This window comes from Macrobrachium nipponense, chromosome 7 (genome assembly GCF_015104395.2).
Source record: "Macrobrachium nipponense isolate FS-2020 chromosome 7, ASM1510439v2, whole genome shotgun sequence".
NCBI classification, from domain to species: domain Eukaryota; kingdom Metazoa; phylum Arthropoda; class Malacostraca; order Decapoda; family Palaemonidae; genus Macrobrachium; species Macrobrachium nipponense.
Window position 1 is genome coordinate 15,803,367 of NC_061109.1, and position 25,432 is coordinate 15,828,798.

At 37.4% G+C, this 25,432-nt stretch overlaps 1 protein-coding gene across 3 annotated transcripts in view; it reads left to right on the forward strand.

Annotated features, from left to right (window-relative positions):
* The window catches only part of LOC135217476 (organic cation transporter protein-like), a 74,791-nt gene that overhangs the window by 26,748 nt on the left and 22,611 nt on the right, over positions 1-25,432 (forward strand). For 2 of the 3 annotated variants that reach the window (XM_064253392.1, XM_064253393.1), the window contains exons 4-11: positions 10,310-10,415; positions 13,378-13,481; positions 15,197-15,351; positions 15,510-15,678; positions 15,872-16,019; positions 16,367-16,458; positions 22,443-22,702; positions 23,786-23,964. In XM_064253392.1, coding sequence (XP_064109462.1) covers positions 10,310-10,415; positions 13,378-13,481; positions 15,197-15,351; positions 15,510-15,678; positions 15,872-16,019; positions 16,367-16,458; positions 22,443-22,702; positions 23,786-23,964 — 1,213 coding nt within the window. The other variant, XM_064253394.1, reaches the window with a different exon arrangement.

A 25,432-nucleotide genomic window follows, 5' to 3' on the forward strand; every position in this document is an offset into this window, starting at 1 on the left:
TTTACGTTTTATTTAAAAGCCAGAACAGAAGTTTCTCCCTCTGAATTCACATTAGTTACAATAAGAACTAGAAAGGGAAGTCACATAATGCAAACCTCCGTCAGTACATATATTAGGGCTTGTGCCTTGTATGATAAGGCGCCTATGAGGTAATGTTAGACTAGCGATAATCTATACGCTAAGTCGGTTGGTATTGCACTTCCATCTTCAATGGAGTGTCTGGGGTTTTGTAGATCACTTACGAAGTCGGTATTATCTTTACGACGATGTGTTGAACTCATGGTTCGGTGAGGTTCTTGTAGAAACACAAGGTATAAAAATAGTATAATCTTCTGAAGTTTTACATGATGAAGATCAGGTATGATCGTACAAGTCTTCTATGACGATAGCTTGATCGCTTCTGCCAATGATGATGGCTAATCCTATTCCTCTACATGATAAAGCTTAGGTAAAGAGGTACAGGTCTTCTAATGACGATAGCTAACTCTCTTCTGCCTGTCTACCATTTCTGTTACAAGTTATGAAGGAACAGACAGTAGTTCGAACATATGAAACATACTATCAGATGACATAGTTTCATACGAACACACAATCAAATGAGACACGCTACAGATCACGTAGGCCGTTTGAATAATAGGTCGGGGTAGTTGTCTCAAGCAGGGAGCTTGACGGATGTTTATAAACAATTGAATGACTACAGGTGACGGCATGTTATCTTAGCTTACATACTTATTGTATAACGTCATCTTTAGCGTCTCTAGTCTGATCACATTCCTGCAAGCAATCTGTTGACCTCTTTAGTTTTAGACTTTTATATATATGGACTAACATTCCATATTTTTATTATGTAAACACTTACATTAGCTCGGTCAGCTACCAAAAACCAGCTACTGAATATTACTCAAACTTGACTTGCATTTGACTTATAGGAGTTGATGAATACAGACACTATGTGAATATATATATATATAAGTAAATAAAAATTCATGGTGTACATGAATTGATTCAAGTAATAAAATATAAAACAATGATATTGGTAAATAATAGTGATCACATGATATATATAATGATACAGTTTTTCACTTCATCTCTTTAAGATACTTATGCTACAGAAAATACTAATGTACTCTGATAATTGCATAGAATGAAGATTAACATGATAAAAATCATATTTTAACTGATAAAAAATATCATATATGAATTGATAAAATTATTAATGTTTATGCTGATTGATTCGTTGATTTCTGATTCATTCATCAATATACTAACTCATATATAACTGCAGATATTGGGAAGATAAAAGGTAACAGATTGATTATAGGGTACCTGAATTGTTTATACATTGGTATATGGATTCATATAATTATGATTAATATATGTGCACTTTAAATAGATTCCTACTGCGTACACGCAAAGATATATTTTAGATTCTGTTATTTATGATCATTTATATAAGAGATTCCTATTGCGTACACGCAAAGATATATTTCGACTCTGTTATTTATGATCAATTATATATATAGATTCCTAGTGCGTACACGCAAAAAATATATTTCGATTCTGTTATTTATGATCATTTATATATAGGATACATGATACTTTATATATATAGGATACATGACCGAGGTTATACTACTTCACATTTAACTAGCTTTCGAACAACTTTTCGTCCATTACACAGTTCCAGACACCACCTTTAGCCAATTGAAACGGCCTTTTTCAATGGTTAAAACAAGGGGAAAATTTGCCTGGGCGGGTCCAACGTTCTATTTTGCGCTCATACTTATTCTCTGCATCCTAAGCTACACGATTACGTTCGCGATGAATCGATCATCCCAGCACGAGTCCTTCGCCAGCAAAGTAAGAGTTGAATATCCTTCGGGTCGTAATTGTCGGAAGTATGTCCCTTTTTGTAGTCGATTCCGACAGCCGCCGGAGCGTTCCGTATGAAAACGATATTAACGACGAGGTACGGTGTCGGTCGAAGAAGTCCATGAAATTCCTTTCACATTGTAGGCGGTTGTTACTTGACTGTAGTCGTCCGCTGCGACGAACGATTTTTTGAAGTTGCTATGTGAAACTCTCGTACTGCAGGATACTGTAACCAGGTTCCATTAATCAGCCTGCAAGTGAAATTATACTTGTCACAAGGGCAAAGTAAATTCAGACGACATCCAAATACAGGGGAGGGAAGAGAGCCATTTAGACCAGACTTAACCCACATGAATTCGCTGATATTTTGGAATTCAAAAGAGTCCGCTGTACAAACTTTTTTATCCATGGCATTAACAATGAGTGAACCTATCCAGGTCTATGATGACTTGTAAAAATATCCATAATTATAAAAATAAATAGATATCAATACGAATCTCAAAGAAAATTCGATATTACTGGTAGTAAGTTACTAGACAAAGAAGTGGAAAATGGAGCTATTTGTAAGATTGCCAGGCAACATAAGAGTCACAAAGAGAAGATTAATCATGATTCTATGTGCCCTAACAAAGTTTCATATTCAATTTTCTCGTGCGCATCCTCTGAGGTTAATTTTTTTTAAAAACTTTATTAATAGGTAGGAGATGCAACGAAAAAACCCACTATGTAACTAATTTCTAAATAAACTTTGGGTTTTTCAAGAAAATGTGACATTTTCCCATGAATGTTTTACTTGAATTGTAATAGGCTAATGTTGCAAGTAAATATTTCTTATACATATCTTGATACTTCTAAATGTCTATGAGGTTCAGAAAAAAAATTATTCATTTTGTGTTTATAGAAATTCTATTTGCTTATTTTGTTATTAATTTTAAAATGATTGCAACTCCTTAGCTAAAGTTGCATTGCGCATACGGATAGACATTTGTACCTAACGTCTGCCTTGCCCATGAGAAGTTCGGGCTAGGCATTCCTTTCTCCAGTCAATCTGCTTTTGCAAGCAGAGACGACACACAGATGAAGCCTGTGTAAGCAGATTATTGAGGTTAAAAGGAACAAATGCTGATACGGCAATGATGACGTCGTCACTTGGCAGGAGATTGCTCTCAGCCAGCTAAGAGTTACGTTACTTGCTGTAAGAGATACGACTTTAGTATTTTCAAATGATATTTTAGTGTTTTAATTCTCCACCCGCATGAGAAGAATGTCTGAAAAAAAAAAAAAAACAACAGTACCAAAATTGAATATATATGAAAAAGGTTTCCATACAAATTCTATATATATTATTAGCCCTGTATAAGATTCATATAGGATTATTTCATAGATAACATTTTCACTTCTAGACTTCCTGACTTTAAAATCTCTTTTATTTTATTTTATTTATTTATTATTTATTATTATTATTTTTATTTATTTATTTATTTATTTATTTTTTTTTTTCATGCCTACGAAATAACAATTACCGGGACAGACAATATGTCAGTAGGTTTTTGGATTATGTGTTTGAACTTTTAGCTTATTTGTCATTACTAAAGCGTTAAGTTAGAGTTCAAATCTTTACGCATATATATTTAGATATTTAATTAACCTTGGGTTACGTTTTGCTTATTGATATTATCGTGATTCCTTTTTTATTATAATTTGTAACCCTTCCGACTTCTTACGGAGTGTATTATATTGACTCCACTTGTATCCATATTTATTTTATTTTTTTATATTTATTTATTTATATATTTTTTTATATATCTTTGATAAATTAATGGTTTGGCTTGATGTGGAAAAGTGTTCTAGCGGCGTACCGTATAAGGCTACTTGCGGCATCAATTCTATAGATACAAGATATCAATGATAAAGGTATTTAAAACCGCGAGAACCGCTATAATCCAGTTCGGATCCAACATCACGAGTTGTAACTCGTAAGACATTGACACTTCCTATTTAATTATCCGTTATTCTACCAAACCGATTGACTCTGGGTGATAAAATATATTATTGGTTTTCTTAATGGAAAGGAATTCACACAACGTGTTAAGGAGATTATTATTGATTTACACCACCCGAGTCACAGATTATTATGTGTGTTGAATTCCATATTTACTGATTTAGCACTCATAAATATTCCTAACGCACTCAATTTCGGTGTTTGTTTTAGTGCTATTAATTCTATATAACGTGTCAAGGAAACTATTAACACTAAGAAGTGTTTATTCCCTCTGTCAGACTCGTAATTCCGTTAATAATTCTACGTATATTCCTTCAAGGATTGATTTGGCACAGGATAGGCCCTTAAACTGACAGGTGTCTTAGTGTATCCCTTGTTTTCATGACACGTGTTACAATTAGTTATGTGCTTTTTATATCTGTAAGCATTGTAGGCAGTAAATAGTGATTTGGCTTTCTGTGACATACTATGGAACCCTGGATGACGGAATGCAACCAGTTTATGACGATTGGTATGAAAGAGATTATTATTACTACCTGGTCGTTAGTCATCTGCTGTGTTCTTCGGGTTTTCCTCGTCACAGACCTACATATAATATTACATTTGATTGACATATTCTGATACACATACTTTAAATATACTTTTGCTTTAGGGTTTCTGCTCGAAGTGTTTATTGTTTTTTGCTTAGCCGCTGACCCTGTTTCCGTTTCGAAGTGTTTATTGTTTGGTGTTTATTGCTGCTGACTCTGTTTCCGTTCGAAGTGTTTATTGTTTGGGTTATGTCTGTTGACGCTTGCTTTGTTCAGTTTGTAACAGTTCTGCGCTCCGACCCAGATATTCAATGCTCGCGATCTCTTGGGTTAAGGAATTTTCTTGTTTAGATACGGTTTTAACAATAGGTACGGATGTTTCTATATCTTTTAGTCCAATTAATGGTTCTTTGCTGTATGGTGCGGGATTGCTGGATAATGCGTCAGCTATGATAATTCGCTTTCCCAGGTAGATATCTTAACTTGGCTCCAAAGACCTGAATGATCATTTGTCACCGAGTTCCTTTTGGACTGTGATTAAAGCCTTTGAAAAAACTCGGTAAAGGACTCATGTTCAGTAAGGACTTTATCAGATAGCTATAGATTATGAACTTAAAATGTACTATGTTAAAGATACCTAGCCCTTCCTTGCCTATTACTGCATATTTACTTTCAGAGGGCTTTAGTTTACGTGAATAAAAAGCTATAGGGAAGAACTGTTTATCATATTACTGAAGTAGTATCCCTCTTACCCCATTGGTCTGAGGCGTCTGTTGCAATAAAAAAAAATTCCTTATTTAAATCAGGATTTTTAAGTTAGGTAAGCTGCATTTTCCGCTTTTAAGATATCGAACGCCTGTTGATGCTTTTCAGACCATAATAAATCTACGCTCTTCTTCGTAAGATCTGTTAAAGGAGCTGTCATGATTGAAGAGTTACATATTTAACATACGATTGTAATACCCACTACAGCGCAAAAGTGCTGTATCCCCCTTTTACGTTAATAAGTACCGGAAAGTTATGAATAGCCGACACCTTACCATGGACTACTTTTAAGACCTTGACCAGACACATAAAACCTAGATAAACATGTTCGGTTTTTAAAAAACTCACATTTAGATATTTTACTCTGAGATTATTTGTCTTTGTCTCTGTAGCACTAGCTCTACTTTATGTGAATGTACTTCTAAGGTATTAGAAAGGATTACAAGATCATCCATATAGGCATGTAGGTTTATCCCCTAAAAGTCTCTAAACACTATATTGTAATTGGGGTGCAACGTAAGCCGGAGGCATACGTAAAAATTGATAATGTCCCCTGAGTGTGCTGAAAAAAAAACGGTGTATGAGGTACAATCACTTAGGTAATGGTATCAGGTAAAAGCCTTTAAGTAAGTCCAAGTTGGTGAAAAAAATTTATTCTAACCTAACAGAGATAAGATGTCGTCGGTACATCGCACTGGAAACTATCGGAAGTCGTTTCCTTGTTTAAGCGACAGAACTCTACGCAGATACGCCAAGTCCGATCTTTTTTGGCATGACGTTTGAGGGAAAAAATTATATGGGCTTATTTGATTTCCTAATGACTCCTATTACTAACATATTTCAACTTCGTCATTTATCTCTATTTTGAAATTTCATTGGGGTTCTACACGAAGGTACGTATATAGCTTTATGTTTGTCCTTAGACCGTATTTTGTTTTCAATGACATCCGTTTTTCTCCCAGAGATCACTCGCTAGTGGAGAAACTTCCTGGTATTCAGGTAGAAGATAAAAAAAATTCTGCTGAATCACCTCTGCTTGAATGACTTTACGGATATTACTTTAGATAAGATTATCAGAGAGATTCATCCACGACTGGTTGGGCGTGATTAAAAACTAGCACAATAAAAAATGCGATATTTATAACTTCCGTATCCACGATATGTATACTTTTAGGGCTTTGTTCGCGGAAATCGTTATATTTCAGAGTGTCGGGAAGGATTAAAAATTTCATTTCCCAGCAAAGTCTTTTTACACGCACTAAGACATTCGAGGGTGCATGCTTCTCGAGATTTTGCGTGCAAATTGCGACTGCGGTTGTGGGAGAATTCTGTTGGGTCATTTGAACAATGTTACGATTTATGAGACAAATGTATAGTTCCTTTATATAAGTTATTATTTGATTAACTGTCTCATTTTTGTTCAAACGGATTTTAATATGTTTGAAGGTGGTTTATAGGATTTTCCTTTGATAAACACGCCTTATTTTGCAGGATGTAAGATAATATTTTGTATACCCCTAGATGAATCTTACAATTACACTAGATACAGATCAATTTTTTTTTTATAACTATAGAGGTATCTGTAAGCGCTCGCTTATCCGGACTTCTCATTAGGGAAGTTCGAACAACAGACGGTGAGTCCGTAAATACAAGATATTGCGTGTACTAAAGAAATAAAAACAAGATATTCTAATTTTTACGGCGCGTACAGTTGGGCTTAATCCACCAGTATTTATTATAACTTAATGTATTAAAACAAAACGAAAACCTGCTCTGATTACTTATACGGTCGTGTGTTTCATAGGAAAAATCCTTTTTAATTCAAAAAGATATTGGTATGAACCAACATCGCTTTTCCCCACTCTGCTAGAGTCGCTTATTGTGGAATTTGCTATGTTTTGAACACTTCGGCAGTTTTTGACTAACCTTGACCGCTTGACTAGGTGACACAGTAACCGAGTTTGCTTGTTTGATTCTGAAAGGCTACTGTTTCTATTTCTTTTTGTAATAATTAGGATCCTTCTCTTTATTACCATCGGCAACGTATTGTGTGTTTTAGCATTATGTTGCTGGTTACGTATACAGCAATGAATGACGAACTATTAGGAACTGAGCGATTACTAATAAGACAAGTTATCACTACTGCATATAATTTTAACTGTTTGTACTTCATTCTTTGCTAAAATTTGAAATAGTGAGGGATCCTGGTCAGCGCGTTTAGCCTGATGAAAGTTTTTTACAGACATGTTATTCCTTGCAATCCAGCCATATTTTTAAAGTTAAGTTGAGTCATGAGGTTCGATATTTTATATAACTCAAAAACTCAAGGCTAAAACTGCGATCGGGACTTTGCAAAGGAGCATTTATTGTCATGACCCGAAATAGTGTTACCTCAATTTATATAGATTGTACGGGTGTTCCACTTGTTTTTGTGTGTTTTTCTAATCACTACGGTGCTTAACGACCCTATCCATGCATCTGTATAAATACAGACGTCCACTGCGTAAACGCATATTCACTGTTTAATATGATTTGTTACGTAAGGGATTAATAATCACCCAAAATGATAAAATTAACATAGTATATGATTATGATATTTTAGTAGAACTTCTGGAAACAGACACTCAAAGATAAAAACTCGCAGTAGCGAAATCTCAATGATGTAGATAATTTCTGTAAAAAAGTAAGATTAAGAATGTCTCGTAACTTCAGCCACAGGAATAACGAAATTCGACCTGTAAAGGAACACTTCAAAGTTACTCCAAATGAATAAAAAATTGTACTTAGCTTGCTTTTGTGGGAAGTCACGGTGTTCCGATAACGACACACGGCCATTGGTCCTCCTCTATTTAGCGGACGACCTGGTTTATGGCTTCAGTTTCCCCCGTGCGCGTTGTTTCGATGATTCGAGCCCTTGAAAATCCGATGCTGCAGACGCGTTCGGTTTGTTTCTTGCAGTGCCGGAAACGCTCACTAACGATGTTTTCTTGAATGATTCTATTGAGAGACGAAGCTTCCGTTGCCGTAGGAAAAGGACACGTCGGTTTTGTTTCTTGAAGTTATTCACTAACGATGATACTAAGTTGCTTGACGAATCTTGTTGTTTTCTGAAGTCGCTCACTAATGATGATACTAGGTTGCTTGAAGAATCTGCTGCTTTCGTCGTCGTCGACTTCTTATGATACATGATTTATTATTCTGGTTTTTTTCTTCGTAGGACGTTGTAGAGTTCTTCTGGTCCGCTGGCCACCAAATATTAGGGCTTGTGCCTTGTATGATAAGGCGCCCTATGAGGTAATGTTAGACTAGCGATAATCTATACGCTAAGTCGGTTGGTATTGCACTTCCATCTTCAATGGAGTGTCTGGGGTTTTGTAGATCACTTACGAAGTCGGTATTATCTTTACGACGATGTGTTGAACTCATGGTTCGGTGAGGTTCTTGTAGAAAACACAAGGTATAAAAATAGTATAATCTTCTGAAGTTTTACATGATGAAGATCAGGGATGATCGTACAAGTCTTCTATGACGATAGCTTGATCGCTTCTGCCAATGATGATGGCTAATCCTATTCCTCTACATGATAAAGCTTAGGTAAAGAGGTACAGGTCTTCTAATGACGATAGCTAACTCTCTTCTGCCTGTCTACCATTTCTGTTACAAGTTATGAAGGAACAGACAGTAGTTCGAACATATGAACATACTATCAGATGACATAGTTTCATACGAACACACAATCAAATGAGACACGCTACAGATCACGTAGGCCGTTTGAATAATAGGTCGGGGTAGTTGTCTCAAGCAGGGAGCTTGGACTAATGTTTTATAAACATTGAATGACTACAGGTGACGGCATGTTATCTTAGCTTACATACTTATTGTATACGTCATCTTTAGCGTCTCTAGTCTGATCACATTCCTGCAAGCAATCTGGTTGACCTCTTTAGTTTTAGACTTTTATATATATGGACTAACATTCCATATTTTTATTATGTAAACACTTACACATAGTCATCCAATTGCTTTTATCTTATGCTATGTCCATTGTCATGGATAATGTTAAAATATCACAATACCCAAAAAACAACGAAAGTTCGTTGACGATACCAAAAATGCCCCCCAAAAATACAAGTTCCAAATCAGTGGCAAGATAGTACTATGATTGTAAGAAGAACGATTAATACGCAGGTATTACAGATGTAATTTATGCAAAATTAATAATAATTGTAGTTTAAACTCTTAGATTTAAAAGAGGCAAGAGTTCCTGCTTCTTGCTTAGTTATTATGATAATGTTTGAGACTTTACGAAAAGGAAGTAACTTACATAAGAGGAAGAAGAGGGACTGCTAACACTTAGAAGCAAAACAATCATCGTTGCATTGTTGAACACTCAACCACACTTTTCCTGACTATCACAGCTGACACAGAACTGGGAATGTGCACAGTGCAGGTCGGTAGTATCCAGACATGACAACTAACCTGCGTAAAGTCGAAGAAAGTGATTTTACGCATCAGGCCCAGTGCCCTGTTCGAGCTGGTCTTGCTGTCCAGGGTTTAATAATGTTGAAACAAGGAGAGCGAGACAACAGAATAATAGAATAAGCAATTTCTTCTATCCAGTGAGATCAAAATATCAAAACCAAGCTATACTTGACTGGTTATTGCATGTGATGCCTTGTGGAGAATTTTTTAAAAATCATCATGTAAGCCTGTTGACAGATAAAGAGGCATCGAAACAAACTGAATAAAACAAAGAAATAAATAAAAAAATACAAATAAAAAACCTTGAATCCAGATAAAACTGGTTAGCACCAAAATTTAACGTTTCATAGTTGGTTTATTTGTTATCATGTTAACAAAGAGACAGGCAGACAGCCAAGCAATAACCCTGGTTTTATCTCATCATTTAAAATGAATAAGCGAAATATATCCTTTTGATAATGATGCAATCACAGATATTGATAATCAAAGAGTTCTGGATTTTAGATGAAATATAATTTCTTGTTAGAGACAACTTCAGTCTTAAAGGTCTTTATTGGTGTGCTGTATATAATATAATAATTCTTGATAATTTTATAAATTTCCGGTTTTCATACGGTAAACATGATGCAGCCGTTTAATATGCACATTTTTTCCACAGTGATGCTTGCTGGTACAACAAGAACACCTCTGAAGGGATTGAAAAGGTTCCTTGCACAGAATGGGATTTCGACAATTCCACGTTCCTGACAACTCTCACTTCTGAGGTAAAAAGACTTCCAGCTCATTGGGGAGGGATAAGGATTTCAATGGCGAAGGCTCACATTAGTAAGGGACCTTGTTTTTAAATCTCTTACCTTGTAACCTTCATGATATTTGCATAACATTGATGATATTCCTTCTTCTAAATAAATAAACTTCAGTGCCATACATGGAGTGTTCATAAGCTTTATGGATAACGTACAGTCCTGTACAGTCCAGCTATGTCCGAAAGTTAATATTGCTGGTGGGCAGAGTATATGCATCCTGATGTTTGGTTAGAAGGTGGACAAGTGACTGATGGTCAAGTGTATGACTAGAAGTTCTCTTTTAAAACTGCAATTTTTTTTTACCTGCAGTTTTTTTTTATGAACACTCAGGAGTTGAATTGTCCCACTTATTAATTGTTCAAAATCACCACTATTGGGATGCTGCTTATATCTGTCGTGAAGATAAGTTTGGTCCGAGGTTGGAGAATGCCAGAGTGGTGGCATCTGCCGGGCATTTTTAAAGGGATTGCATGGGTCAGGGCCCCAGTTGATAGCGGTGAAATCTTATATTCCTTTTATGGTAGTCGGTGTTTGACATCTCTTGACAACTGATGCACCGAAGGGCAGAGGGTAGATTCGGCATCCTTAGACTTGTGATCCAGGAACTCAATAGAGAGTGCCTCAGTTATGCACTAGGGAATACCTCTGGGCCATTATCCCACAGGAGGGATAGTACATTTCTGATATATTTTTGGTTTTCCTACCAGTTTGGGAAACAGAGGATGTTGTCAACATAGCTCACACAGAAAAAAAGGTCTCTAAGGATCTTGTTCATCATCATCTGGAATGTGGCCCTTGAGTTTCAAATAGTTGGAGGTGTATGTCTCTAACAGCTTGGTGATTGCTGTTTTTGGGATGTATACATGGTGTACCAGGACTTAGAAGTACCTGTAATTAAGCTGAGTTGGGAGAAGATTTTTGCTCCATGGTGAGTGGGAGTGATGTCGGCAATACATGGAAGTAGATAGTAGTTGGGTTCTATTTGGGAGCTGAGGCAAGTGCAGGTGCACCAGGAGCAATCCAACTTTTTTACTGTGAAGAGCAAGAAGGCCCAGGGCCTAGAGGCCTATTTGGCAATTCTCATCTGCCCCATCTCCTTAAAGGTTTTCATTGCAGCAAGCAGTTTCCCCGGTAGCATTTGAAATAAATGCCCTCTCCCAAACACTAGGCGAAGAGGGTTACATGGTCATAATGTGGCAATGCAGGTCATGCTTTGCAGGAATAAAGGTGCTCTGTCTGAATTCTCGAAACTCTGCAAGAGGGCCTGTAGGTTCTTGGGTCTTGCTGAAGATATGGGTGGTTGCTTGGGGCTCATGGTGAGTGGGGTCATCTGGAAAGAGACCAGGTTCAGTAGTGCCTGAGGAAGTCCATACCAAGTCTTTCCCATTACATAGAGGTTGAGGCATCAGTGACCATATTTTGCTATAAGGCTTCCACTGGCTGCCACTTGGTGCAGTTCAGTGGGTGGCAGCAGTTTTCGTTTGATGCAGTTCGTATGGACTTCAAGACACCCCTTTCTACCTAGAACCTCTCGCTGAAGAGGTGGTCGGTGATGTAGAATTTGGTGGTATAGGTGTTCATCAGATTTCTGGCATCTACAGTTTTCAGAGGTTGCCACCTTTCTTGATTTTTGCCCTGTTTCATTTATGGGTATAGTTCTTGCTTCCTCTTGAATCAATGGCTCCATTGGTGGGTAGGGGCTCACTTTCCACAGTTTGTATGGGCACTTCTGGGTGGAGTTAGCCTGCGCCTTACCATCTTGGTCCTGGTCATAGCCTTCTCTGACTTAACAGATGGCCTGAGTGGTGTATTACTGTTGCAAGGCCTTGCATTTTAGATGCTAGATGGTGCATTCATATTTATTTTTGTGAGGCGACCTACTATGGTTTCTCAACAGCTTTGAGTTCTGGCAACATCAGTAGGATCTTCAGTATCCAAGAATGCCCTTGCTGTTGTGTCCCCTTGAGGAACATCCAGCAAGTCAAGGTCTTATCATACATGGGTGAGTGGTGATAGAGAGAACCTGGCTATCTGATGCAGGTAGTTGTGTGCAATCCTCTCCACCTGGGGTATCTGGAATAGCCTTGAGGACACTTTGCAACGCCAATATTATTTTTGTAAAGTATTATCTATTAAGAATTACTAAAGTAAAATCTAATACCAATGTATTTTAAAAATAAACCCTAAAATAAAATGGTGGATATATGTTATTTCGTGTAAATGTTGGTTGATGATGCCAATATCGCCCGTGTGTGGATATTGTTTATGGACCCCAGGTGCTAATCCCAATCGGGATTCATTGTTCTTTCACAGATTTGTAAAAGAGTTGGAAGCAAAAGTTTGAATGTATAGAGAAATAAAGCTATTTTTTCTTTAAAACATGAATTGCATGTGTGGAATTAAAATAGGAAAATTTAAAGTTGATTAGACGAATTGTTACCACAGTATAAGAATTTATTGGTAAGCAATAAGGAGGAATGTAGAAGCGTGTTCTTTTAAGTGGGAGAGATCAGAGCCTTTTGAGATAGTTTGAGTATGAGGGAGGAATGAATAATAACAACTAGTTGATCAAATTCGTTCAAATCGGAATTGACTTAGAAAGTGCTGGATGGATGGCATTAAATAGATACTGGAAAGGATGAGTAACACTACATACCAGATAAAGGTATACTAGGTGTACATAGGTGGATGGAGCAGCTGATATGTGTGCCTGATCTCTGTCTAGTTTTTTTTTTCTGGAGTTATTTCTTATTATAAAACATTGCTCAGTCATTTTTTGGAATCACTTAGAAATGATGTTATCAAAGATGCCGAAAAAAAGAATGATAAGTATAATTGATGAAAGCATCAGCTGAAGAAGCTGTAGAATCTAATGTTCCTTCTTTATGATTGTCTTGACGTAATTTTCCTTTTTCCGCAGTTTCAGATGGTGTGCGGAAAAGAATATATGAGGCCTACATTTCAGAGCATGTACTTCTTCGGAGCCCTCATCGCAGGCCCTATTATTGGATTTTTATCCGACAGGTAAAATGCCCAGGAAGGGTTTACAGGAACCTTCCTATTTTGAACAACTGGATCTTGAAAGCAATCGTGAATTTCAGAAAGGATTCTTTTGTCATTTCAGTTTTGATATCATTAAAGCAACTAAGATCGATTATGATGGCATATCATCTGATTTGGTTTCTTAGAATTTAGAGATCAGTTGTTTATTTCTAGACGGAAAATTTTGCTGCAGACGGTGTTCCACGTTCAAGTGGTTTCGACGAGTCATAACAGGCAGAGACCTTGACATTCTGCCTCGCATTTTCCTGTGATATTCGCTTATGTACACACACACACACACACACACATATATATATATATATATATATATATATATATATATATATATATATATATATAAGCGAATACCACAGAACGGATGATAGTCAGAAATCCAAGGGCTTTCGTCTTTACTAAGACATTGTCAAGGAACTCCTTGACAATGTCTTAGTAAAGACGAAATCCCTTGGATTTCTGACTATCATTTTCCGTGGTATTCGCTTATTTAATGAAATCACGTGCATCTACTGGGATTTTTTAAGGATATATATATATATATATATATATATATATATATATATATATATATATATATATATATATGTATATATATATATATATATATATATATATATATATATATATACATATATCATCATTGTGTGTGTACATAAAGAGAGAGAGAGAGAAGACAGTAATCACGGCAATATTAATACTTCAAGTGCTGAATAGCAATATACGCTCCCTTCGCCCTTCTCCAATAGCTTCCATATGAGCCATCTTAAACTACATCGAAATTCCACATTCACACACACTCACACACACATACACTCCGCCATTACCTCTGCCACGCACACATTCATTTGCCTCCTAGAGTTTAGGGTATCTCTTTACCATTATACCTCTTTACCCTTAACATTTTCGACTCCAGCTTACCCACACTGCTCTTCAAAACAAAGAGTAGGAAGGTCACCATAATGGCATCAAGGTGCGTCCATCTGGCCATGCTTCTAGATAGTAAGCAGTTTCAGAAGCAACGAATATAGTGTCTACATTTCTTTACTTTTTTACATCTTTACCATTCCATGAAACCAGTGGCAGATCTAGAAATCTTTCGTTTTTTTTTTTTGTTTTTTTTTTTTTTTTTTTTTTTTGGGGGGGGGTGACGTTTGTCACTCATGCGCATACATAACAAATGTCCTTCACCACAAACTTCTGTGAGTTTGTTCAAAGAATTCTTATGTTCCAGAAAAGGCATATCTAAATGTCTTCAAAACGAAAATAAAGTAACAATATGTCTGTCAATCACCGTCTTCAGTCTAAATTATGTTCATATAAATTAATGTCAGTTAAACCTGTTCTTAAATAGTTCGTTTCCACTGAAATCTATTTGTGGACAAATGACTAACAAAGGAGTGAACACATACTGATGATGACGTGAAATGGGCTACTGGACAATCAATTGTAGGTTGCTTCATTGATAAAAGGGATTCAATCTCTTCAGCAAACTACTTCTACCTACACCCTCTAATAGGTACAGTAATACTTATGCAAATATATGCATGTCATCTGAGATTCCAACGCAATTATATATACATGTGTGTGTGCGTGTGTACATGGTGCATGCATGTGTCCCTCTTTACAAATGAAAGTTCCAGATAAATAAATAACTGATTTGGCCAGCATGTGTCTTGCAGGTACGGAAGGAAGACTGTGATGGCAGTGGGAATGACAGTCTACTCCATTACGGCCAACATCATTTGCTGGCTGCCAAATCTTCCTCCGATCTTGGCAGCTCGGTTCATCTTAGGACTGATGCACCCGACGTCACTCGCCGTTCCATACACTTTAGGTAGCTACTTCCTCCATCGTTCCTTCACATCTGAAGATTATTTTTTCCACATGTCGTGCTTTAAATATTCCCTCTACCCAAATGACGGGTGATAACGAAGGGTTCCGGTAAGGACGACCTAAAGATCGTTCGTGCTAATCATCAGGATTTGGTTTCAGCGATGGAGCAGAGTGCACCGAGGCACAGAGCGGCTGTGGGCATCCTGACGTTTCTTCCCTGGATCATTGGGTATTTCACATGGGCGGGACAAGCGTACCTCGTAAGGGAGTGGCGGTGGCTGATGCTCTCAGTTCCTATACCGTCCCTTCTAGCGATTCCTGTTTTATGGTGAGTTCTCTTTACCCTTCCAGATTCAAGTTCCTTGATATCGGATGCTTCTTCGTTGAGATGAAATTTTAGACTTAATGAACAACTAGAGTTTTTCCCCTTTTGTTTGGAAGCACTGATTACCTTGACAGCAAAGAAGTTGAATGCAAACGAAGCCTTCAGCGACTGTCAGTCACTTTGCTTGACTTCCCAGGTTTGTTGACGAATCCCCTCGCTGGCTGATACTGAAAGGTTACCACGACCGAGCTCTGAAGGTGTTCAAAAGAGCGGCTCGCCTGAACAAAGCCAAACTTCCGTCCGATGAAGAGCTGCTCACTTTAATGAAACAGATACAAACGGAAGTAAGATATTGCAGACCGGCTGCCCGTACAAAGGAGTTTTAAACTAAAAACCCTCTTACCAAAAGTATGATAGACAAAGCTTCAGTAAATTCATATTTTCTCATATCAAATATACAGCTTGAGCCTGCTTTGTGATTATTTATTGAAATAAATGTTGAAACCTATCTCAATCACTATATATTGCTGAAATAAAGACAATATTACTAATCGAGGTCTCAACAAAAAGCATGTTACGGGCAGTTGTGAACATGGTTCTTTCTTGTATTGCAGATTTTCTTAAACTGTTAAGAAAATGGAACTAGAGATAGATGCTCTAATATTTTGTGAGTTTCTTTCTTTGATGACAGGATAATAAAAGCAAAAGCCAGCCACAACATGGAACCTCACAATTTATGAAACCGTTGAAGTCTATGGGAGAAGATACCATTATCCTGGTCAGGTAATTTGCTGTTCATCTCATTTTCATTAGAATTTCACTTTTGGAAAAAATTATTGCTGTCCATTCATTTGCACTAAATAGCAGAAGAGAAGATACCACAAAAACTCAAAGATTAACATCTGAAAGCTTTTGAAATCAGTGAAACATTGAACCGTGTATGTGTTATGAAAGGAAATATTACGCTTCTTAGAGTCATGACACATACTAGGAACGTTGAAAGTTAGTTGTAATTTTTATGGTATAATACATCAAATGTGGCATTGCCTAGTAAAAGTTGTGGAAAATATAAATGATCTGACAAACCTATAAGAAAACAAAACGCTGTACCTATGTACGGATTTTTTTTTTAGAGTTGATTCATGTAAGTATTAGTTTCAGAAACTGTATTTATCAAAACCTGTGTTCATTTTTTTCATTTTTCTGATATAATTATTATTAATGGAGCCTAATGTACCATCAGCCATGAAGAGCTGTTCATTTCTAGATACTTATTATTGCATCTATCCAGTATAATATATGTGCAGTAATTGAATGTTAAAGATCAGGAGCTATAATCAAGAATAAGATTATCAAGTCAAAGCTTGCTGAGGTGTTCCGGTGAGATTTGTAAGATCCTACTTGTAATCACATTCTTCATAAGTCTGAAGCTGAGCTTCCTATAATTGAAAGGATCACTCAGTACTTTCATTATAACGGTGGCTGCTGCTTCTGATGGATTTGTTCGGATTTTAGTTTTCTGTAAAAGCAAACTATTGTGACGGCAGCACTTTATTCTGTCCACCCCTTTTCTGTCCGCCCTCAGATCTAAAAAAACTACAGAGGCAAGAGGGCTGCAAATTGGCATGTTGATCATCCACCTTCCAATCATGAAGCATACCAAGTTGCAACCCTCTAACCTTAATAGGTTTTATTTTATTTAAACTTAAAGAGAGCCATGGATCGTGTATCTGGCAGCGTTTTCGGAGGCGTGGGACTCATCCACTTTAACGCATTTGGGAAGCAACTGAAATACTCCGGTCGCAGTTGATACTTTATTAGTACATCAGATGAAATACTTGTTTTTTTTTTCACTAAAATACTTCTGTTAATGATACAAGCATGAAATTTGGTACATATCTTCTCCTTAGGCCACTTTTAGAAAATTACTCGGTGTCCTCTCAAAATTACAGAATGGCTGCCGTTTTTCAAGATGGTCACTATTCAAGGTATTAACGTGGGACTCATGTGCCTCTAGTCATGTTTTTATACATTTCTTTTAGTTATACACATTTTAGGCAGAGTCATTAAGCAAAAGTAAATTGTATTTCTGTTAAAGATTTTATATAGCATATAGAAAGAAAGATGGCATCCAATATGGCAGCCGTAGGCAAAATAATAATTTACATGTCCTTATATAATTTAGGTGGTAGTTTTATTTTTAGTTTTATTTTAAAAGAATAAATGTCAGTGCACAAACCAGGGCACATTGGAGACTTCATTGCTGTGTAACTCAGCATCGGGGTCAGTGTCAGCTAAGCTTGCTGTACTTATGCTGTACCTAGTTTTGGTCTAGTGTAGTTTAGTGTCCCAAATTCTGTCTAATACCCGCCATATCAATTAGCTTGTAGAAAGTGTGTATGTATAATTGGTAGAGTTAGTTAGACAGCTGTGCCTGAACTGACAGGAGGTGCCTGAGCAGAGGAGCTGAGCCAAGGGTAAGTGGGGCTCTACACGGCTTGCTCATGTACTCACCTGGATGGTGTACAGATTACATGGGACATAAATGGCCCTGATATAGGGGGAAAAAACCTAGTTGTATCCCATACATGAATGTGCATATCAGATTAATGTGGTAAAATGATAGTCCCTTGGCCTTAATCGAGAGCTCATATTGGAAAGTATAAATTCAATCACAGGCAATTGGATACCAACTGGAGCAAATGTTGTCTTTGCCTGGAAGACAAGAAAAATGAAGGTCTAACTTCACCCTTGGCCTCTGCACTTCTAAGCCTGAATGTGATGGGTACATAATGATTTCAACCAATGTGCCATTGCTCCAGGAGATTGATGAAATGCTCCTTAACTTTGACCCAGCAAGGCTGAGCAAGATTGCTTAGATGTCTGCACCATACTTGGATATTGTGACTAAGGGAACCCAAGCACTTAGCCATCACTAAGTGAGTCAACTTGAACTGGAAACAAATTTTCTTATGAGGAAGCAGACAGCCACATCTTTGTCCATGCCAGATATGCTGTTGGACGGGAGAGCAAGTCTTTCATGGTCAGAGCCGATGACACAGATGTCCTTGTCATCGGCCTGGTGTATGTTTCCAACTCTGCAAAGCATGGGTCTGCAGCAGCTGTAGGTCGCATTTGCCAAGGACAGAGTGTTCATTGGATTGGCATCCGCAACCTGCACAACATTGTTGGTTGGTCAAGAGAAAACTAAAGGCATGCTGTTCCTCCATGCACTTACAGGTTATAATGCTGTCTCCCATTTTAGAAATAAAGGAAAGAAAACAGTATGGCAGAAATGGGACATGTTTCCAGAGGCCACTCCAGTTTTTTCCAAACTCAGCAAATACCCACCAACCATCAAAGATGGTGATTTGAAGATTCTGAAGAATGTGGACCACAATGTGGATGAGGCCAGACTTGACTTGTTTGCCAAAAAGCAGAGACCACACGAAGCAATCCCCCCAACCAGAGCAGTTCTGCTTCAACACACCAACCTTTCAGCATATTAGGCAGGTTGTGTATGAGGTTAGGCAATTCTGCACCAGTCTGAAGCACAGTCCAGCCGACTGGGATTGGGAAAAGATTGGTGAAGACTGGAAAGTCTTCTGGACAGCCAACTACCACACTGCAGAGTTGTGAACAGCTTACAAATTGTAGTTGCAATTCTGGTTGTTGTGACAAGAGCAAATGCTACAGGACTGGTCTTACATGCACAGCTTTGTGTAGCTGCAAATATGAGGTGTAAACACAATGTAGGTGTAACTGTAATGTTGCAAATGATGATTCAGATACATGTGAATGAGGATTTTGTCACACCCTGCATCTTTGAAATCTTGCGTTCATTTCAGGCTTAAAATAAGACATTGAGACAGTGAACAAACATAGATAAGATACTTTATCATACTTCATTATAATCTTGTGCTTGTATACTTTTCATTAGCAATATGGGGTCACTTTCCAAGATGCAATATTAATAATAGCCCAATATAAATGCTAAAATCCGATTTTCTGGCCTCATAAATGTAGGCATAGATCAAAGTTTCATGCCTCTATCTTTCCTAGTTGCAGAGGTATCAAGCAAAATGTTTCATGGCAGCCTTTTTGTACGCCATGGTAAATGTAGTAGTAGGAGCTCTGGTGAAATCTTTAATTAACTCCTCTACCGAGGAAGACATTACCTGAATAATGATTGATGCATTTATTTCAATAATGATTTACTCAGTGTCAGAAATCGAAACAAGTAGCGTCCGTCTTAAAACCTGGTGGCCATATTGAAATTTTGCGTGGACACCCAGATTTTTCCAAAGTGGGGGTTAAAATGACACCAGTGACAAATTCCACGCTTATAGCACAAACTGAAGTATTTTTCTACTTATCTGCTGCACTATATGGTATACTTTCTAGAAGCTCGATTGCGCAGAAGAAATAAAAGCCTGGCAAATAAAATTCAAATATCTTGAAAGGTTCATTTAAAGTTAGGATTCGAAAGGGGGAGATGAAATCACAACCCAAAAACTAATGTTTCTAAGTGAGTGACGAATACCCCTTTGAGACCGAGTGCTGTAGTAACTAAGTTTTGAAAACCAAAGGAGATGAATCTCGAAAATTCATATGGAGAAAGTCATGGGCGTACCATGATATTTGAGTGCTCACAACAAGTAGTTGCTAAGGATGATTAGAATAATCAAAATGTCTTTCTCGAAGTTAGGGAAAGGTAATGTGATGTATCTGGCGCTGCTGCATTTGATTTTTGTTACTAATGTTCATGCTTTTCCAATATGAAGAATCTGCCTTACATAACGTATCCGTAGGTCTCGCAGTTAAATATAAAATAATTGCTAATGAATTTCTTCAGAAAATGCTGCACTTTTTCTGTGGTCATTTCCAATATAAAGCTTCGTAATGCTTTCAAAACTTTTATCCATTTCTCCACCTACATTTGCATACAATTGAATGATCACGATTTACCTACCGGTCCTGAAAAACGCTCTCCTTACATAATGAGCAGATGTATTCTTTATACAACAAGGTGGCCTATCAAATAAAGACTCAAAGTTACCTGATGTTATCCGACATCCAGACTTTGAACCTACTAATGTTGAAAAAAGTTAAGTATATTTTAGTTTAACCAGACCACTGAGCTGATTAAAAGCTCTCCTAGGGCTGGCCAGAGGGATTAGATATTTTTACATGACTAGCAACCAACTAGTTATCTAGCAACGGGACCCACAGCTTATTGTGAGATCCGAACCACATTACATAGAGGAATGAATTTCTAATCACCAAAAACAAATTCTTCAGGTTCCGCGTTGGCAGAGCGGGAAATCGAATCGAATTCATTTCAATCAGCAAAATTTCCTCAAATCCTTTTTCTATTTTGCAACAAAACTAACAGGAGACCTCCACGAGAACTTGGCAACGAAGATCATTCTTTGCCCTTTCTTGACTTCTCATTATCTATACTGTTGAAAATGGACAATCGATCATCGTCAACCATCATGGGATACAGTTTCCTAATGTTATGTATCGCAATAAGCAGTTCTGCTACGAAATTGCTCTGATAATTCCTTTCATATTTGCGTGACATAAATATGATACTACTCAAGGGTGAAGGGCAGTGCAACGTTTACTGATGTCACTTACATTAGATACCAATTTAGGCTGCTCAAAGTTAAGGGAAAGAAAGACCTAAAGAAGAAAGATGACCTATACTACATGATAAGTCTTTGATTTCCAATGTACAGCTCTATATTTAGCATGCTGCAAGATTCACTAATGATATTCTTCTGCTTTGATCCTACATCACACTACGTTTGTGAAAGTGAAGAAATGGATAAAAGTTTAGAAAATATGATGACGCTTTAAATTGGAAATGACCATAGAAAAAGTGTACAATTTTCTGAGGAATGTTGTGCCAAGAGTAAGACTTGATCAGTCAAGAATATCCTACTAGTATATATGAGCAAATCTGATGTTTTCATGGCGTTAGCCTCTCATTAAAGGAAATTATTGATTTCTAGAAACTGCCTGTGCTTTCCCACAATCACTCGCTCTATCTGATCCAAGACCGTTCATAGTATCTATCCTCAAAATTATGAGCTAAAAGTATTTCAAATTCACAGGTAACATAAAATTGCAACTTTCTGACTTCCCACCCCACCTCCCCCCTTCAAAAGAAAGGTAACATAAACAACAATGTATCACAATCTTATGCCACCCTTAACTACCCTGCAACCGAACTTTTAGGCAAGCTGTTACAATAGGCCCATTTATCCCCAAGTCGGTAACTCATTGAAATCCAGATTACTTCTCCATGCGCTGGTTCGAATCCACGAGAGGACGAAATCATTATCAGCTAAAAAATTCCACTTTGGTTAACATATATGAAAATATATTAATACCTGGGTAGAGAGAATTGGATATTAAAGGACAATTGTAGTTTAATGCATAAAAATATTATATATATATATATATATAGATATATAATATATATATTATATATATATATAAATTTGTGTTCGTAAAATGGCCTACTATTAAGATTTTCTAGTGTTTGGGGGACTTTAAAGAGTTACTCTTCTTCTCTGCTGTGGAAGTGCTATGTTGGAAACATTGTATAGCGACTGAAAATTATTAATTCACTTCTCTCCTGAACATGAAGTACGATGAAGTTCGCATGAGTATGAAGTCCTCATATTTCCCCCCATCAGATGATGGCTTTTGACTGTTAATTTTATGGCTGTAGCCTCCTCCCATTCCTCACACAGGACTCCAGCAATGCGATGCATCACCCTGTGCCTGTACTGTCTGTTCCTGGTCTGCGGCACCGTTTATTACGGGCTGTCGATAAGTGGTGGCGATCTAGGAACGGACCCCTTCATCTACTTGGCTCTGACGGGCGTCATGGAAATCCCTGGCAGCACCGTCACTCTGCCCATGATCAACATCCTGGGGCGCAAACGCTCCAATATCATCTGCTTTCTTGCGACGGGCGTCTCTCTTCTGCTTCTCACGTTCATTCCCAAGGGTAAGTGCCCTCTTCCTCACCGCTCTGAACAAAACTGTTCCCTAAGGAAAGACAACTGTGACATTTATCCACAACCCGGAGTTGCTAAATAAAGATTGATCTTGATAGCTTTAGTGCAAATGGATGATGGTCAGGTTTCGATACATTTTCAATCATTGAGCAGGAATTATGGGTAATTGATCATCAGTTAAAGGAGAACATTTTCATGACGACTAAATCTAAAAGAAGAAGAAGATAAAGCCACCTAATCCAAAGTAGATCATTCTCACACTTGCATAAAAGTTTTGTGTAATTCCCTCGGAGATTTAAACTGAGAAATGCTACAGAATTCCATGCAAACCACTCTGTTCATATTACTAAAAATTCTTCGTAGCTGTCATAGGCCCGCCAGCGACGCTTTTCCTGCCTTTATTTTTTACCTGTTCCGTTTATTCTTTCCTTCCTTGGTGATGCAACTTCAACTTTTTATTTTCCGCTTGTTATGGAAAGTGGCTGAAATGAATTAGCTTTCATACATGACTTATTTTGAATCAAGGGTAAACTACTATCAGGGAAAGGTGGAATGCTGCATCATCAAAAACGTTTTTGGAAGTGTTGTTTGTAAATAACTTTATAGACAAGCGCAGCTCCAATAGCACAGTTTAATTCCAGCATATTGACAATCCAACAAGTGCAGGAGTATATCTGAATTCTATCTTCTAAACATATAGCTTGAATCTGGCAGGCGTTTGTGCAGCAAAGTCTACATCAGCTTATATCTCTCTCAGTAGCTGGCAAACAAAGTCATTTTTTATCACTGCTTGTGGACCAATAATCCATGGTTTCAGTCCTGATCAGTAGAGAAGCGCTTGTCAGTTACAATTCCCCTTAGACGTAAGCTATCCCAAGTGAATAAATGACATCAATAGTGAATTCGATATAAGATAGTTGCAGCTTAAACTGTGTGATATCTATCCATCTATACTATATTCCACCTCACACAAATCGTACAACTCGTTGTGAAAACTGAACAATTAATGAAAAGTGATCCCACTGTAATGGTTAGATTTTGCTAATGCATTCTTACGTTTCTTTCTCCAACAGGATGGGTTGCGACGGCTATGGCTTTGGTGGGCAAAATGACTATTTCCGCGTCATACCAGATCGTCTACTTCCACGCAACGGAACTTTTCCCAACGGAGGTTCGAGTGAGAGGCCTCGGGACCTGCGCAATGGTTTCCAAAACAGGATCCATCACTGTTCCATATATCATAAACGCACTTGTGAGCCACGTTTTTTTTTTTTTTTTTTTTTTTTTTTTTTTTTTTTTTTTTTTTTTTAGTTATTCGTTGCACCTACATTTCAGTTTTGTTTTCTTTCTGCCTGCAATATTTCATCTTGCCTGTAATAGGAATCACACTTTACCCGTCAAGAGCTTTTCCAGCTTAACTTCTCTGTCCTACTACACTTGAGGGATTCACGTCTTAGATTTGCTACCAACCATACTTTGATTGTTGGTGGAATTGACCTTCGTTCCTCATGATTTGTGCCTTGTTCTAGTTTAAATAAATTTCTTTTAACAAAAGCAGTAACTAGAAATTATAGTTACAAGATAGTATCGATGCATAGTTGTATCATCAGCCTAGGTAACCAACAACTAGGCTAAGCCACATGTGTCTATAATATACAATATGGGCCAAGAATTCTATATTGAGGAACAACAGAAATTAGTCCTCCTAGCCACTTGTGTCCATCAACAACTACTCTTTGGACATTCTATTGGTTAAAAGCTCTATAACAATACCAAAAGAGCCAAAGAAGGAAGTTGAATGGTTGGAACTTCAGGTCAATTTAAGTGCAAATACTTCTTGCTGACGAGGGTCACGTATATTTCTCACCCTGTAATCCATTTATCTGTTTTGTTTCGTTTTCTATGTTATCTCTTCCACGGTATTTTTTTTTTCTTCTTCTTTTATGAAGGGTGGCATTCCTGCTTTTCCAGCTAGGGTGTTACCGATAACAACAACCAAAAAACTTGGGCTCTCAGTTTTCTTTCACCAGAATCAGAACTTGGTAGAGCTACAATATCGGTATCTCTCCTATCCTTCTTCTCCTTCTAATCTCTCTCTCTCTCTCTCTCTCTCTCTCTCTCTGTTTGTGTGTGTATGTGTGTGTGTGCAAATGTTTTATTGCATCCCATGAACCATATGCGATATCTCTCAACATCTGATGTTGAGAGATTTTAATATTAGCTCCATTGCATATAAGAAATAAATGTTATTCATTCTACAAACCAATCAAATCTTTTATGAAAACCACTTCCCAGGTTCACTTCTATTCTGTTTTGATTATATTATTAGCCATGCTCTAATTGCTCCTTCATCGCTATCCATTTGTTACACCAACATCTGTTGTCTCAGGAGAACAGTTGGGATCTCTCTCTCTCTCTCTCTCTCTCTCTCTCTCTCTCTGCAGAAAAATTATGCATTTCGTGAGCATCTCACTAAAACAAAAGCAAAAAACTTTTCAATGGACTGAATTGATCTTTAAGCGAAGCACTTTACCATTGTCTACGTTTCCTCACTTAGCATCATTCTATTTACGTATCTTCTTCTTCCCCACCGTTACCCCTACATTAAGGGGTCAGTTGCCTGATGGTCCTTCTCCTCCACTGCCTTCTATCAAAGGCATCATCCTCCACCAAACCTCTCTGCATACCATAGTCCATACAACATCAGGCATGGTTTGTTA